This window comes from Ornithorhynchus anatinus, chromosome 16, assembly GCF_004115215.2.
Source record: "Ornithorhynchus anatinus isolate Pmale09 chromosome 16, mOrnAna1.pri.v4, whole genome shotgun sequence".
In the NCBI taxonomy this organism is placed as follows: domain Eukaryota; kingdom Metazoa; phylum Chordata; class Mammalia; order Monotremata; family Ornithorhynchidae; genus Ornithorhynchus; species Ornithorhynchus anatinus.
In genome coordinates, this window is record NC_041743.1 from 11,685,332 (window position 1) to 11,703,329 (window position 17,998).

Consider the following 17,998-nt stretch of genomic DNA (forward strand, 5'->3'; position numbering starts at 1 on the left):
TCTGGATATGGAATACATGGAACTCACATTAATATCATTACACTCCCCATTATTATTGGTGACATTTGGTAAGCACATCCAAAGTGCATGTAATGCTGGGAAAAGGCATAAAAGACATTGGTTCAGAGACAGTCTTGGCCCACACTCAAAAGCAATAAAAGAAGGAACTGTACAAACTATCATGACCCAAGACAAGGCTAGATTGAGCCCTTTAAGGGAAACAAACCTAATCTCTTACCGGTTTGCATGTTGAAGCCAAAGCCTTCTGCATGGTGGGCAGTGTGATCTGAATCAATGCTTCCTGAAATATCTTCTTTCGTATAGTACTGCTGTCATAATCATATTGCTGTTGGTACAGAGAAGAGAAACATATGCTAAAGACAATCAAATAATCGCAAACACAATCTGCTGAAAAAAAAGGAAAATCTACCCTCACTACTTCACTTTCATTGCAAATATTAAGAATTCACGTGGTGCCTTGGTTTCTAAAGGCCTCTGGTATTTGAGGAATGATGCTCCCTCACCCTTTACCCCTTCCTCTGTCCACACTCAAAATTTGGTGCAACCCAGTGAGTTAAAGCCATTTGTCCAAAGTCAGAGAGAAGTCAGTGACCGGGCTGAGAGCTGACATGCTTTGGCTGACACTGAGTCCCCTCGACAGCTTGCTTTTAAAGACCCAAGCTGAATGGCAGACACGACCTCCGACTATCTGTGGAATTTTCTTCAATGCCACAGTGCTCTCAAGCTACCTCTGTAAGATATTAGTTGGTGGGGGGTGGTGGTAATCTTTGCAAAGGTGAGTGCAAAAAGAAAAAAAAACCCAAACGATTTACGTGGCAAGTGCTTCTAGGCACCTTCTCCTTGCCAAGAAATTGTGACTTTACCATGGCAGTTTTTAGTTTCCGCCTGCAATGGATCCGGAGCCATCGTAGCATGTAATTACAAAAATAACCACAAGGTGGCAGAGTAAATACAAAAAGCCCGGCACTTTAGGAATTTATCGACAGGTACAGTTAATAATGATAATAATAATAATGTTGGTATTTGTTAAGCGCTTACTATGTGCCTAGCACTGTTCTAAGCGCTGGGGCAGATACAGGGTCATCAGGTTGTCCCACGTGAGGCTCACAGTTAATCCCCATTTTACAGATGAGGTAACTGAGGCACAGAGAAGTGAAGTGACTTGGCCACAGTTACACAGCTGACAAGTGGCCGAGCTGGGATTCGAACCCATGACCTCTGACTCCCAAGCCTGGGCTCTTTCCACGGAGCCACGCTGCTTCTCAGTTAACGGGTGAGAGTGGAGAGAATGAGAAAGGAAAGAGACAAGGGAGAGGAAAAGGGGAAAGAGAGAAGAAAGAAGGGGGAAAGCACACATAGGAGGAGAAGAAATACGAATGAAACGGCCCAATCTCTCATTTGGACTACAAATCCTTGTGAAGTTAGTTAGGGGCTAAAACCAAACTGAGGTTACGGCTCACGGTCACGTTGGATTTGCTGAGGATGCTGGTCTTCACTCCCTTCTCCTGTGCTACATTTCATCACATGTGCACAGAGCCAACTTGCCACAGATAAAAGCACCCACTTCAGGAAACAATAAGAGAACGTGGCCATTGAAATGTTCTGTTTTTAAGTCTAAAAGACTGTTTCCTTTTTTTTTACATTAAAATGACTAATATGCAGTACTTTCCATTCAGCGTAAGAGAGAAACACAGGACACAAATATAGACGCGTCAGACTCTGCTCCAAACAGGAGGGAAATTTTACCTTCAGAACTCGCAGCTTGACTTTTTCTATAGCTGCTGCCGTTTTGGAAGCATCCCCTTGGCGGTGCAGAGATAATAACTGGCCAAATGTGTACACTGCATTTTCCATGAGCTAGAAGTCAAAAATCAGATACGAAAGTCCTATATGAATGGACTCGGCTAAATGCTGAAACCACTAGAGGCTCTCCTGTCTACCAGAAACGACTCTGCTTTTAACACCTCAGATTCCACTTGTTATGGCACGTTCAGTGACATAGTGGCTTATTATCAGTTCTATTTTTGCTAATCATTTAGGTCAACGTGCACTGGATAGGAAGAACCCATTGCCATGAGCACTCAGAGCACCCTACTAGACCCTTCTATTCTGGTCCAAAAGGGGATATTGAAATAGAGTAATATGATAGAGGCCTGAAAGCTTCCTAATTTTTCCTTAACTTCTCTCTGGCCCAACAGAAGGGATGGAGAGTGCAGGATTGGTTGTATGGCCACACCCACTATCTCCTGCAATCCACTTTCCAACCCACTGAGATTGCGGTAGATGGAAAGGTAGGAAGGGAGTATGGGATAATGAGGTCAACTCATTGGTTTATTCTCCTCAACCCTCGGCACCAAACCTGGGTCGTCTACAGTGTAGAAGCTACCAAGGTGCCAGGCAGCCTTTCACTTTTCAAAAATGCATTTTCCATACTAGCAGGACAAAATGATCTATATTTTATGGAATTAAATTCTGCAGAAAAATCCTGCAGAAACGCTCTGGGCATGTCACTCCCCTTCTTAAAAACCTCCAGTGGTTGCCTATCAACCTCCGCACAAAACAAAACCTTCTCACTCTAGGCTTCAAGGCTCTCCATCACCTTGCCCCCTCCTACCTCTCCTCCCTTCTCTCTTTCCACTGCCCACCCAGCACCCTCCGCTCCTCTGCCGCCCACCTCCTCACCGTCCCCCGTTCTCGCCTATCCCGCCATCGACCCCTGGGCCACATCCTCCCGCGGTCCCGGAACGCCCTCCCTCCTCACCTCTGCTAAACTAATTCTCTTACCCTCTTCAAAACCCTAAAGATCACCTCCTCCAAGAGGCCTTCCCAGACTGAGCTCCCCTTTTCCCTCTATTCCCTCTACCACTCCCCTTCACCTCTCCACAGCTAAACCCTCTTCTCCCCCCAGTTCCCTCTGCTCCTTCCCCTCTCCCCATCTCCTCAGCACTGTACTTATCCGCTCAACTGTATATATTTTCATTACCCTATTTATTTTGTTAATGAAATGTACATCGCCTTGATTCTATTTATTTGCTATTGTTTTAATGAGATGTTCATGCCCTTGATTCTATTTATTGCTATTGTTCTTATCTGTCCATCTCCCCCAATTAAATTGTAAGCCCGTCAAAGGGGAGGGACTGTATCTGTTGCCGATTTGTACATTCCAAGCGCTTAGTACAGTGCTCTGCACATAGTAAGCGCTCAATAAATACTATTGAATGAATGAATGAATTAGCACAGGATGGGTAGTCGGGAGACCTGGATTCAAATCCTGGCTCTGCCAGTTGCCTGCTGTATCACTTTGGGTAAGTCATTTGACTTCTCTTTGCCTCAATTTACTCATCTGTGCTCCCCCCATTTTAGGCTCTGAGCCCCATATGGGCAGAAACTGCTACTCTCCACTCTGGATTCTGCATGGAAGCTTCCAGGAAGATTCTCATTAATTTCATTTATTGTTCATGGTGTTCCTCCACCATCCTGGAATCTTACCTCCTGCATGAAGTTTTGGGTCCTCTGAATGACTAAATCAATGTGTGGGAATTTGAAACGACTTTTGAGGTCCTGGAGTTGTTCTTGGAGCAGGTTGACTTTCAGATAGCAAGGTTCCATCTTGGTAGAGTTTAAGGGAAGATCACTCAACTGGTCCAAACGCTGCATTGTGGAAAAAAAAGAGTATTTAAGATGAAGGTTTTCAGAAATGGCTTTCTCCCATGGAAATGCCTCAGACAATTTCACCATTTCCATGACATCTCCAACTTGAACCTGCCTATTTCCTTTTTTTTTTTTCTTCCAGCCTCCAGATCCACTGTGCAGCACCTCAGGGCAGCCATATGGGAATTTAACAATGAACTTATATCATCATATTTACTTTCCGTGCTTCCTTGCCTCTGACCGGTGAGAAAAGATACCATTTTAGGAATGTGTTTAGGATGGGGTGTGAACTTGTGTGAAAAAGGAGACCTGAGAGTTGCTAATGCAAGCCCTGGGGCATCATCAACAAACTAATGCCCACGTGCTTTAGGGAAGCCCAGTTGGAATGGGCAACAACCCACAGTTTCATATGTCAAATTAGGGGTGGCAACTGTGAGATGATTCCAGCTACACCCACTCACACAAAAGCTTCTCCAAGTCCCGAAGTCTTCAAAAAAAAAAAAGTCCCAGCACGCCTGCACCTTAAGTAATTCTCTTCTTGGAAGAGGCAGAGGAAGTGGCAGGAGAAAAGACAGAGCTCAGGAAGAGAAGAGAGGTGGAGACTTGGGGAGTGAGGGAGGAACAGGAGTGAAATTTGAAAGTGAAATCCTCAGAGAGGGTGGCAAAGGGTGAACCCCTGAACCAAAGAGGGGTGGAAATCAACATTCTGTGAGTGAAGTAGTCTAGGTGTTGAGAGGTTGGGAGAGTCAGGGAGCAGGAAGAGTAGTAGCAGTAAGCCTGGTGTATATTCTGATTTCCAGCTTTCAGGAGATGGAAAAAATCATAAAAGTCTCATATGCAACTGCACAGGCTATGCCTAAAGGGCCTATCTTTCTTATGCCTGAACACTTGGACAGGGAAAATATCTTCTTTCAGGTTTGACAGGGTTTCAGGGTTTAATGAGTGGTATTAATGATTGTGCCAGACATTCTCAGGCAGTCAGTGGTGGTTCTCCTTGAAGTGGGCTGAATATTAACCATGGTGGGTGACTATTTTTCTCAAACTTAACCTTTCCCAATCCTTTATATTACAGGTCTGACCTTACCAAAAGGGAAACTCTGCTGAGAAGGGGGCCTGAAGATACGACCCCATTCAGGCTGCTTTCTAGTACTATAGGATATGCCTACTGCCTGTATTCTTTTACCTCCTTTAGCTGGGCAGAATCCTGAGTTGCTTGGAAACTGTGGCTGATCTCATCCACCTCTTTTTCAAAGAGCGATCGGACTTCACTGAACCCAGAGCTCACTGGCCCCATGAGTTCCTCTAATATGGAAGCCAAGAAAGGCTGGATGCTCTCGCTGCAGTTCTTTTCTGCGGGTTCAGCTACGACAGCTGAGATGAGAGGAAAGCAGAGAGTGACAATTAATCAATCAATTGTATATACTGAGTACGTCCTGTGTGCAGAGCACTGTAGTAAGCATTTGGTAGAGTACAATACAACAGAGTTGGTAGACACATTCCCTTATACAATTGTATATATCTTATACAATGGTGATCAGCTCCATTTCATCATTTCTTAATGTTTAGAAGTATGCATTTTAAATGTCCTATAGCACAAGGAAATGTAGCATTGAATTCTTCAGAAGGTCCTCGTGCTGTTCTTGAGCACTTTATTTGAATCATAACCTGGCTTCTGGCAACTACTCCAAAATAAGGGGAGAAAGCCAAGAGCAGTTTCTCTCTCCTAACCTTTGATTTTTCCAGCTAAGAAGTCCTTTGAGTTCACGATCTGATCCATGTCTGAACGGACAGTTCCTTCCAGGTCCTTTGTCAGAGTTTCGCATTCCCCTTTCAAGGCACTTAATCCTTCTGAAACTTGATCCTGAACCAAGTTGTAGGTTTCTTCTACAATCTAAACCCAGAAAAAACATGTGGATTAGAGGGTGCAGTGTGTAAACGATCCTCCTGACACTACAAAGGGTGAGGATTAAAGTTTATCGATCGAGCTATCAGAGCACAGTCAGAATAGGAAAACACTTCCATTTCTCTATCCAATCTGGATTGAGTTTGGTTTGGGATTCATGCAAGCGAGAATAAGCTGCTCCACCAAACAGTCCGGGGGGGAAAGAAGGGCCTGGTGGGAGTTTCGCTACCAGAGAGAAGAAAAACATCTTTTTTTTTGTTTTGTTTTGCATTTCCAAAGAGCAGCCCCCTGATGACAGAGTTCCTCCTTACCCCGAACCAGGCCCTCTTTCTGTCATTCTTCTTTCCTTTCATTTTAGGTAGAAGGTCAGTCTGAAGGGTGGGCAGCAGTTCTTCCATCACAAGGTTGCTCAAGATCTACAAAGTGGAAATATGATAATGGCTTAGTCTTTGCAGTTCAGCTGAATTTAAAGACCAAGGGAGACTTTCAGAAAAGAAGGTGCACTGTACTGGATCTCCCAGGCCCAACTTTACCTTGTCCCATTTCTGTGCCAATTAATAATTCATTCTCCTCATCCACTGCTAATGAAAAGAAATTTGGGCTGTAATTAGTAGCATCTATTGAATATCTTCTATATTAAGCTCCTTGGAGAATACAATAGATTCAGAAGACAAAATCCCTGCTCTCAAGGAACTTATTATCTAATAGAGAGCTTAGAATCTAAGAAGTCTAAGAAAACAGCACCAGAACATGTCAGCTCTGGAATGATTTAACTTCTGGTCCTGGAGTCACTCAAATTCTTTCATGACCCTAAATGATAAATGGTATTTATTGGGTGCTTCATGACCTAGTGGAAAAAGCGTGGACCTGGGAGTCAAAGGACCTGGGTTCGAATCTCAACTCCACCACTTTTCTTCTGTGTCATCTCTAGACTGTAGCTCATTGTGGGCAGGGAATGTGTTTCTTGTTACATTGCACTCTCCAAGCACTTAGTACAGTGCTCTGCACACAGTAAGTGCTCAATAAATACAGTTGAATGAACCTTGGAGAAGTCACAACTTTCCAGTGCATCAATTTCCTCATCGATAAAATGGGGATTAAGATTGCGAGCCCTATGGGTGACAGGGTCTTATATTATCTTGTATCTACTTCAGCACTTAGTACAGTGTCTGGCACATAGTAAGCACTTAACCATATACCATAAAAAGTCATTCTTCCTTCTCTGAAGAACCTGGGATAGACTGCTAGTAGGCTCAACTACTGAGCCCATTCCAAAATGAATTATGATTCATTCATTCAATAGTATTTATTGAGCACTTACTATGTGCAGAGCACTGTACTAAACGCTTGGAATGAACAAGTCGGCAACAGATAGAGACAGTCCCTGCCGTTTGACGGGCTTACAGTCTCATTGGGGGAGACGGACAGACAAGAACAATGGCAATAGAGTCAAGGGGAAGAACATCTCGTAAAAACAATGGCAACTAAATAGAATCAAGAATTATGAACTACAACTTCCACCACATACCCCATACTTCACATGGTTCCACAAGCCCAACAAACCCAGACATTATAACTCAACCTGACTAAAAATTTCTCTTAATTCAGCTTTGAAGGTAAACACAGGTCTAGACATCCAGGTCCTAACTAGAATCAAAGATCTAAAGGATCTACAGAAATCCAGGCAGCACACTTAAAAAAAATTCAATATTCTGGACTGTGCCCCTCTACTATGCTTTTTGGCTTTTCACATTAACTTGTCTCTGTGGGGGAAATGTTGATGGATTTGTTGAATGTACATGCTTTTACCCTGGTGTTAGGAAGAAAAATACCTTGGAAGGGGTTAGTCACAAGAAGGACAAGCATTGGTTAAAACACGGGTGGGGCTTTAGCTTCATCTTGACAACTCAAGAGAATTTTTTTGGGTCAAATGATTTTGGAAAGCATGTTGTAAAGCTACTCCATAGCTTCAGGGAAGGTCAGACCCTTGGCTCAATTAATATGTGATTTTTGTAATTCAATCAGAATCTATGTACTAGATAATTATACTAGCCAATGACACAGCCCAATGCCTGCATGACCAGAATTGAAACTGTGCTGGTGCCTCTACTTTGAACATGGGCTTGTCAGGCTCATAATTCAGCCTGAAAAACAGAGTTCCAACCTGGAATTTGGTTCAGAAGAGAGAGAGCAGAGAGAAGTGCTTGGAACAGGAGGGGTGGGGAAGTGGCCCATTAACTCAAAACAACATCTGTTGTTTAAAATAATTTCACTCTAAAATTACCGTCCCACCCTCTATCTCACTCCATACACTCACATCAACAAAATTCAAGTGAGCAAAGTGGGAAAGATTCCACTGAGCTCATAGTTGCCTCATAATAATCATTAAAGATGGAAAAAACTAATAGATCATAGGTTTACTTCTCCACTATGCCGATTCAGAGTCTTCTGACCAGGGATAAAACACGTGATCTGAGTCCAAAGAAGAAAGTCCAAAGCTAATGGAGTCTCCAACTGAGCCTGCCCTTCGAATAAACTGTTCAAAAGGAATTCCCCTTTGCCATCTGGTTACGTGTATGATTTCCCCTCAGGAAACTTTAACAAGGGAAAAGGGTTACCATTTCTCCCAGTAGAGTGTACGATGTATATATCTATATACTTACCTCTTTTGTGAAAAGAGTCAGCGTTTCTGGGGGCAGAATACCATTTCAGGGAGGAGACTGAGATGTGCAGCCACCTTGGAAATCAGTAAGCTCTTTAGCTAAATTCAAGTGGGACATTAACATCCCAAGGGTCCCTGATTCCTGCCTGTGATTCTAGGAGGAGGAGCATGGGAGTAGGGGCTTTAGACAAAGCAAAAAAGTGGGAGATGATGGTGCAAACAAGATGGCACATGTCTTGGGTAAGGAGACCCAGAGTCTGCAAAAATCCTTGGGGCAGACATCCCAACAGGTCCACAAACCTCTTTGTTTTCAGTTGCTTCAGTCAGTAACTCCACTGAGGGAGGTTAAGTTAGGGAACTAGAATTCTAAGGAAACCCAAGATAAGCCTGAAAAGAGGTCTTGCCCTTCCCAAACCACAGTGACTAAGGAGTTGAATTAAACTGTTGACTAAATTCTGACATTTAGTGCTGAGGGCAAAATTATAAAATACTAATGGAAGGACTTCACTGAGGGGATTTACTGCTCAGCTAATGATGTAGAATCTCAAACAATGCACACTTCCTGGTATGCTCTTCATAACGAATGATATGAAGTTTGGAGTGCAAGGAAGAGTGAGAAATCTTCAACAGCAGGGTGGTGATCCTATCTATGCTGGCCTTCCTTAAAATGCTGTGTGTGCAGTGAAATTTCCCCGTACTGGAAGGAATGGGAGGTCCTGGAACACACGGGCCTGGCTGCCCTGCCCATTGCTGTTCAAGCGTTGCGGGCTGCAGCGGGTCTAGATTTAGCTCTGAAAAGTTTGCTCAGAGGGCACAAAGGGTTCAAGATTGATCCTGAGTCAAGAGAGGAGCACTGTAGTCCATTAAAATGGGCTACAAAAACAGGGGGACCTAGTGGAAAGAGCACAGGGGCCAAGAGTCAGGAGATCCAGGATCGAATCCCCACTCTCCCTATTGCGGGCTGTGTGACTTGGGCAAGTCAGTTAACTTTGCCAAACTTCACTTTCCTCATCTGCAATATAGAGAATAAATACTTGTTCTCTCTCCCGTATAGACTGTGAGCCTCCGGCAGAACAGAGACTTTTTAAACTTAATTTTTTGATTTTTAATGGTATCCGTTAAGTGCTTACTGTGTGTCGAGCACTGTTCTAAGCACTGGGGTAGATATAAGTTAATCGGGTGGGACAGAGTCCCTGTCCCACACGGGGCTCACAGTCAAGTAGGAGGGAGAACAGGTACTGAATCCCCATTTTACAATTGAGGAAACTGAGGCCCAGAGAAGTTAAGTGACTTGCCCAAGGTCACAGCAGGGAAGTGGCAGAGCCGGGATTAGAACCCATGTCCTCTGGCTCCCCTTTCCACCAGGCCATGCCTGTGTCTCATCTGATGGGACTGTATCTCCCTCAATGTTCAGTACATAGTAAGTGCTTAACAATACTACCACATTATTATGTTTTTAAAATAAAATCATTAAATTATTCACTTTATCACTTTTACAAAAGGCATTGATATCACTTTACACAAAAGCCCAGGGGTTTCTGCTGCCCTAGAAAGCATTTTGGGGGGTAAAAAATGTTGGAGTTCTATGTCCAAAAGATGGGACAGGGAGTGGAGTAATTATTCAGAGGAGAAGTTGCTGAAACCTTCCGCTTTTCCTGTAAAATTAGATCCCCAGGCTACCTTGGATTGACTGGGGAGAGGTTAGCCTAGATTAGGCTAAATGCCATGCACTCAAGAGGCCAAATCATTCAGCCAAAACGACAATCCTAACTTTTCACCGTGTCCCCCTCCACAGACTGCTACTGCCCCAGTTTTCTCCAGCTTGATACACCTGTGAGGAAGGAAGGTTAAGGCAAACTGCCTCCCATCTTGAGGTGACGTTTAGGAAGTGCAAATACCACTGCCTGTTTGTCCTGCCCAGAACGGAGTAGTTGCATGAGTAAAAATCAATCAAGACATTGAGAACGCGTGTCTTGCTTCTGTTGTACACTCCAAAGTTCTTAGTATTTACCTATACCAAGTGCTTGGGAAAATACAGCAGAAGTGAATGACATGGTCTCTGCCCTCAAGGAGTTTGTAATTTAATGGGCCTTACAACCCCACGTTAGCATTAACGTTCTTTTCCAGAACCCAAAGTGTGTTCACCTCAATTTCTCATTATATGCATACAACTTCCCTGTTACTATTATCCCCATTTTTCAGATGAGGAAACTGAGGTTAAAAGAGCTTAAATGACTTGACTAAGGTTCCACAGTTAGTTCATGCTACAGCCAGAATTCAGGCCTCTTCATTCCTGATCTAAGGTTCTTTTCTCCTGGCTCTACAGGGGCAGTGCCTGAGCCCATTTGAATAAGGGAGCATGGGATGAGTAGTGAAAACAGATGGGCGATTTTCCTTAAACTGAACGTTTAAGGAGTTTTAACATTTTTTTCCCCCAACGGTATTTGTTAAGCACTTACTATATGCTGGGCACTCAACTAAGCGCTGGGATAGATACAAGTTAATCAGGATGATCACAATCCCTGTCCCACCTGGAATTCAGTCTTAATCACCATTTTACAGATGAGGGAACTGAGGCATAGAGAAGTAAAATGACTTGCCCAAGGTCCCAAAGCAAAAAAGTGGCAGAGCGAGGATTAGAACCCAGGTTCTTCTGACTCTCAGGCCTGTGTTCCATCCATTAGGTCATGCTGCCTCTAATGTTTCCTCCTGTGGCCCTGTTTTCTGGGGATTACAGCATGTTCTCACATTTGGCTAGTATCTAAAGGCCTCATGCAACTAACTATTCGTTATTCAATTGGGGCTTTTAGGGCACATGACGATTTTCACCCAAACAAATGTGTATAATAGTTATTCTAAGTTATTCACTTGACCTAAACATCAGTCTGAAATAATTGAGGCCTTTGGAAACAGCTAAATATGAGGGTATGCCATACCTACAGCGTGAGTCATTACGAAGATAATGTGTAACTACCCTGAATGTTTTCTGATTATAGGTCTCTTGAGGATATATAGGTTAGCACAATGTTCTGAGTCAATTCTTGGCAGTCTTGAGGAAATATGAAAACAAGCCTCATGCCTGCTCAAAGCAGTGTACTTAAAACAGGGCCGTGTCCGTGCTGTCTTCTTGAATCTCTTGGTGGGTGAGTTCTTAATGGGCAATATGATTTCACTTCACCCTACACTCAACGCTGCCCTCTTCCACACTGGGTATAAATGACTTCCCTGACCCACTTTTGACCACTAGCATAGGTTTTAGTTTATCTTTAAAGGCATTGCTTATTAGGAGCAAAAGGTCACAAAATCCTAACTGATCACGTAAGGCTATTTTCTTCCAGTCTCCATCTCTCATGGATAAAGAATAAAACGGTAGCTTTTTGTCTTTTCCCACATCTCCAAAGCTGCTCAAGTAGAAAGGAAAAAAAAATCTGTTCTCAGGGGTCTTGGCTATTATCTCTTAGCTCCCCTCCTTTTACTATTACTTTGAAATTGTACAGCTCTTTTATTTTCCAAAGTGCATTAACATCAGTTATCTTGTTTTATCCTCACAACATCCCCTTCTAGACTGTAGGCTCATTTTGGACAGGGAAAATGCCTACCAACTCTGATGTAATGTACTCTCCCAAGCACTTAGAACAGTGCTCTGCACACAGTAAGCCATTAATAAGTACCATTGATAATGAGGAGGAAGGGAGAGGCAAGTATTATTATCCCTAGTTTAGAAATGAGGAAATTGAGGCTCAGAGAGGTTAAGTGATTTGCCCAAGGTCACACAGCAAGCCAGTGCCAGAACCAAGACTAGAATCCAGGTCACTTAGCATCTTCATTTATTGTTATAGAAGAGAATGAAGAATTCAATATTCAGGTTAACAAGAGTGCTGTAATCGCCTAGTCTCTAAGTTTGCCAGTGTTCTTTCCAAAGCAACCATTAACTCTTACTGTGATCTCAGGCAACATTTAACTTCTGTCTGTTCTTTTGCTTATTTAAACTGTAAGACCCTTGTGGGACAGAGTTTGAGATGATCTTGTACTTCTCAGCATGTAATACAGTGCTTGGTGCATAGTAAGCACTTTAAGATTATTATCATTATTAATATTATATTTGTTAAGCAATTACTTTGCATCAAGCACTGTTCTAAGCACTGGAGTAGATAAAAGTTAATCAGGTCAGACACAGTCCCTCCATACAGGGCTCACTTTTAAGTAGGAGAGAGATCAAGCACTGAATCCCCATTTTACAGATGAAGAAACGAGCACAGAGAAGTTAAGTGATTTGCCCAGGGTCACACAGCAGGCAAATGACAGAGCTGGTATTAGAATCCAGGTCGTCTGACTCCCAGGCCTGTGCTCTTTCCACTGGGTTTTGCCATCCAGTGTATTATATGAACAATGAACAATGTCTGAAAGAGTTAATGCTCCTATCAAATAAGCTAACATTCTCCCCCAGGGTAAATCTGGCACAGGGAGGATCTGGCTTATTCCAGAAATCCGATCCTGGGTTATGTCATGAAAGGAAAAGGAAAGAATAATTTGGAACAAATGGGTTAGTCTTTTCTGGAATTAACTGTGAATCCCCTCCACTTAAGGAGTCAGTCGAGTGCTTGTGGAGAGAGTGTGGGACTGGAGTCTGAGTTCTATGCCCAGTTTGGACATTGGCCTGCTGTGTGAGCTTGGGCAAGTCACTTAATCACTCTGTGCCTCAATTTCATCATCTATAACATGAATATAGCACCTGTCCCCTCCCCATCTCATGGGGATGTGGTAAAGAGAAATGAGAGATCCATAACATTGAAATGCTTTGGAGAAATAAAGAGGGATTTCATTAATACTTAGCTTCCTCGAGTTGAAAATAAAAACACAATGAGATTGGGAGCTTTAAAGAAACATAAAGGGCAAGAAAAATGCTCTGAGGAGCTAAGGAGAGGCAAGACCTGCACAGGATTCCAGATGAAAAAAACAATAGAGAAGAACAGTTTAGTATTGGAAGAAGGATGCTAAGCAGAGACCGCAGAGATTAATTTACAGTAATAAGGACTTACTTTAAAAGAGCTAAACATGCTCTTCTCTTACCTAGAGCAATAGATCACTCAGCATCAACGACCATAAACAGAGTGTGGACTTAGTTTCATTTTCTCTATTCATCCTTCCATATAGAGATGAAAGGAGTCATGCATTGACCCGATTTCTTAGCCAGAGGTGAAAGTCAGCCGGAAACATCACACTGGCGAGACCATACTGATAAAACAGTAAGTGTTGGTGTGGCTGTTTGGGCATGAATTTTTTTTAGTGGCATCTGTAAAGTGCTTACTATGTGTCAGGCACCATCCTAAGCTCTAAGGTAGATAAGATAAGCAGGTCGGACACAGATCCTGTCCCACCTGTGGCTCATAGTCTAAGTATTGAATTCTCATTTTACAGTTGAAGAAACAGGCACAGAGAAGTTTGGTGACTTGCTCAAGATCACACAACAAGCAAGTGGCAGAGGTGGGATTAGAAAGCAGGTTCTTAAATTCCTAGGCCTGTGCTCTTTCCACCAGGCCCTGGAGGCTTCTTTTTCCCCACCTTCAACACTGAGTCTCCCTCTACCATGGCTCTGCAGGGGGCTGGTGCATGGATCGTATACTCTGGACCAGGGACTACTTCGTTTCTAAATGGACCAAGTCTCGGAGGAGTAATAACACATCCCAGGGCCATGACTTGAATCCAGGTCACCTGGCATCTTCATTGATTGTTATAGTAAAGAATGAAGAAGTCAATATTCAGGTTAACAAAAGAGCTGTAATCTCCCAGTCCCTAAATTTGCCAATAGGCTCTTTGGAAAGAACATTAACTCTTTCTGTGTGACCTTGGGCAATGTTTAACTTCTGTCTCAGTCTCCTCATCTGTAAAAGAGGAATTAAATATCCTCCAAGACATCTTTTATCTGAAGCTCATTTATCCACTTGGTGAGGTCAGAATAGATGGTTCATAGCAGCTCTTGGTTTCACCCCAACTATTTTAAATATAAACGTTAGCTCGACTAGCTGCATTTGCTTTCATCCTCCCATGATTTTTAAACTTGCAACTCTCTGATCCAAAAACACTCTATAGATTCTCTCTCTCAAAAGTATAGATTGAAGCATTTGGATTCCACGCTGCAGAAAACAAAAGCTGGCTAGCACTCAGGGGTCTGTCTCAGGATGAGAAACAAATGAGTCTAGAATCCTCAGTAAGGAACATTCTGACATATGGTAAAACAATAAAGAACAGCCTCGTCTTCATGAGAAAATGTTTTCAGCCTTAGAAGCCTAATGACCAAAGAGAGGCAAACAGCCATCTGGCATCATGCAAACACTCCTTCTTGATAACGTATCACACAGATCCCAATCCAGGCATTTTAGGGATTGGAAAAAATAAAAGCACTCTCAGAGTAAGGCTCTTTCTGGAATCTAAAGGTTAGTGTCTTAAGAATGTCTTAAAAATAAAAACTCTTGACAAGCACCTCTCCAAGAGCTTCTAAGACTTGCTGAAAGATCTGAATCCTTTTGCTAAAATCAACTTCCTCTTCAGGTGTAAGCAAAACGCCACCTGGAAAATGACTGAAGAGAATGAATGTAAAACCAAGATTGGTCAATAATGATTCAAAATTGAATGAATATATAGAAGGAAATAGAAATCTCCAGAGATCTCTTGGCAAAAATGGAACCTAGTCTGGTAAATGAGATGCCAATACCTTAACTATTCAACTCATTGACGACAAAAAGTACAGGCAGGGTCAAGATACTGAGGGCTTCAGTGAAATCTGTCTTTTTTTTCAGAATCTTCCCTCCTTATGATGATTTTTTTTTTTATTGTCTCAAAGAAGCTTCTCAGTACAATAAACAGAGGAAGGAAAGATCATGGCTGGTTTACCTGAACTTCATTCCCGGTAATCATTTCCCATGATCCATAGTGACCCTTCTCCTGCCGGAAGAACTGGACAGCCTCTAGAAATGCTTGAGCTTCAAATGTCGTCTGCTTCAGGAAATCTGTGGAAAAAAGGCCAATCGATTAGCGAGGAAAGAGTTTTGCATTTCGATGTTTCCTTCGGGTCCCTGATAGCTCTGAAGGCATACTGAGGTAAGGTTCTGTGCCATTAAGTTTCTAGAGGGGAACAGAAGTATACGTTACATTGCAAGCTGTGGGTGGACCAAGAAGTCGTAGAACTATGCCAAAGTACAGATAACACCATTGGTCTAGGCGATTGATCAGTTCTACAAGACTGGGTGGCCAGTTACAGATTAATCTTAGGGAGGATCAGTCTGTTACAGGCCGTGATAGACAAGTTCTAAGAGAAGATTAGTTCATTATTCGTCAGCTGTTTGGTGCTAGAATCAAGCCTGATTACTTAGGCAGAGTGATCGGTCATTGCCAAAGGGAACTGGAGACAAACCAGTTTGAGGCTGTAGGCTCACCCTAGACAACAGAGTCCGAATAGCCCAATATGCCATCAACCTCATAATTTAATCACCCAGCAGTTGCTCTGCAGAGAAAACAGTCCAATATGACCCACACCACTGACTTAACTCAGACAAAGTAGATTTACCAAGAGCACAGGAATTTGGCCCAAAGCGCATTTCAAGTGAGAAAGACGACTCAGCTCAAAAAATAACCCGATTTTTTTTTAGTATTAATTGTTCTGTTTGTTCCCGGGATTTTCCTGAGCAGATCAAATCAATGATAAATTTAAGAAAAATCAGGGATCACAACTAGATTGTTAAGGGTTTTCGGTAGAGCGAGCATTTTGTCCACTAGGGGGCCTCAATGTGGAGTATATTACATTACTGAATATTTGGCGAGAACTTGCCAGCTCGAATGGAAATTGTAATGATTATACTGGGATCCTGGGATTGACTCATGTGTCCTTATTTTTAACAGCTGTTCTCATTCCTAACTAAAGGGAACAAAGGGATGAAAGGACACACCAGTACTGTACTTGGGCAATGGAAATGCCGTTTCGGAGCCTGCATGCATTTTGAAGAAGCATAAAATTACTTATTTTTCCTCTCCTCACTTCAACTTTGGTATATAAAGGGGTGGGGAGGGGAGAGAGAGTAGTGACCAAAATATTTTCAGCACTATGTCAAATCCAGCAGCCCACAGAATAAAATTCTCCAAAATGTTTTCTCTTCAACATATTTAACCAAAAGAGTGTGGGAAAGAACTGGAGAAGGAGAAGGATAGATAAAAACAGAAGGTAGGGCACAATGATTCAGAATGAAGCATATCCACCATACTCGGAGATAGGAAGCATTAGTAGCCAAATTTGCCACAGCAGAAAATTATAGTCATTTAATGTTGGCATAGAAACCTAATAAAATGAGGTTTACTCTTGGATACCTGACTGACTCAACCTCCATAACTGGTTTGTACTCAACTTCAACCATTCCCCTTACTGTGTGGGAAGTGATCCGGTCCACTGGTTCGCCATTAATTTGCAGTACATAAATGAAATCTGACTGCAATTACTAGGTTAAGCTAGCAAGGAGCACAGGCTCACTTTGTTCACAGATAAAGTGTCCCAATGGGTCTCCTGAATCTGCATTTTTTTTTCTGCCATTCGCTAAGGATTACTGAACACATTCAGACTGTACAGGTGTGTGATAGAAACCAATTAGTATCCCAGGGGGTATATTAATTAACTTCCTGCCATGAATCTCCAGCTAAATCACAAGCAAAATACAAACTTCCCCTGGTGACTGTAAGTTCACTGTGGGCAGAGACTGTGTCTGCTAAGTGTTGTACTGTACTCTCGTAAGCACTTAGTACAGTGCTCTGCACATTAGTGAGTGCTTGGTAAATACCACTGACGGATTGATTAGTGACACCCAAAGGACCGGAGGAGAAATTTTGGCTCCATGCTCTCTAGATAGGGATGCCAAGCAGATTCGAAATGGTTTGACTTTGAGCTTTTTTGGACTCAGCCTCTCAGGGAGAGTTCTGAGGACTGATGCCTCCATGAAAAGTGGAGGAAAGAGAGGAAGTCTGTTCTCCTGGCCTCTCATTCAATCCCCAGGATACTTAGCCTTCCCTGCTCTAGTCTCCGGGCTCCAGCCCTCAAAACCTGTGGTTCATGAGCCCTGATGCTGTGACCCTCCTGGACCACAACCCTAGCACAAATTGGTGAAAGGATCACTGGACGAGAAGCGGCATGGCCTAGCTGATGGAGCATGGGCCTGGGAGTCAGGAGGACCTGGGTTCTAATCCCAGTTTCACTACTTGTCTGCATGTATGACCTTGGGCAAGTCACTTCACTTCTCTGGATCTCAGTTACCTCATCTGTAAAATGGGGATTGACTATTCATTCAATTGTATTTACTGAGTGCTTACTGTGTGCAGAGCAACCCCAAGTGGGACAGGGACTATGCCCAACCCGATTTGCTTGTATCCAACCCAGCACTTAGTACAGTGCTTGGCACATAGTAAGCACTTAACATATATCATTATTATTATTGCCTCCCCACTGCCATTTTATTTTTACATCGAGTTCTTCCTCCCTTTCTGCTGCATAGCTGCAATTTCACTGCAAAAACCTCTACAGTCTATTTTTCCCATCTCCTCCTAATGTGGCTGCCAAGTAGAGACCTGGATCTGCTCCCCCATCCCCCTACATCTCCTCATTTTCCATGAGGACTCTTTTGTCCTAATTACATTTCCAATTCTAGGGACCATTCTGCCCAAACTATTGGCGTCTGTGAATCCTTCTAGTGACCTCAGAGGATAAGAGGATCTTGCAAATTTGA

The 17,998-nt window shown here is 42.9% G+C and overlaps 1 protein-coding gene across 1 annotated transcript in view; it reads right to left on the minus strand.

Moving 5' to 3' along the window:
* Positions 1–17,998, minus strand: part of NIBAN1 (niban apoptosis regulator 1) — a 102,665-nt gene that overhangs the window by 8,245 nt on the left and 76,422 nt on the right. The window contains exons 6-12 of the mRNA XM_029080998.2: positions 15,129–15,244; positions 5,887–5,991; positions 5,401–5,563; positions 4,856–5,043; positions 3,511–3,672; positions 1,768–1,878; positions 239–346 (exon numbers count right to left, since the gene is read on the minus strand). Coding sequence (XP_028936831.1) covers positions 239–346; positions 1,768–1,878; positions 3,511–3,672; positions 4,856–5,043; positions 5,401–5,563; positions 5,887–5,991; positions 15,129–15,244 — 953 coding nt within the window. The remainder of the gene's footprint in view (positions 1–238; positions 347–1,767; positions 1,879–3,510; positions 3,673–4,855; positions 5,044–5,400; positions 5,564–5,886; positions 5,992–15,128; positions 15,245–17,998) is intronic.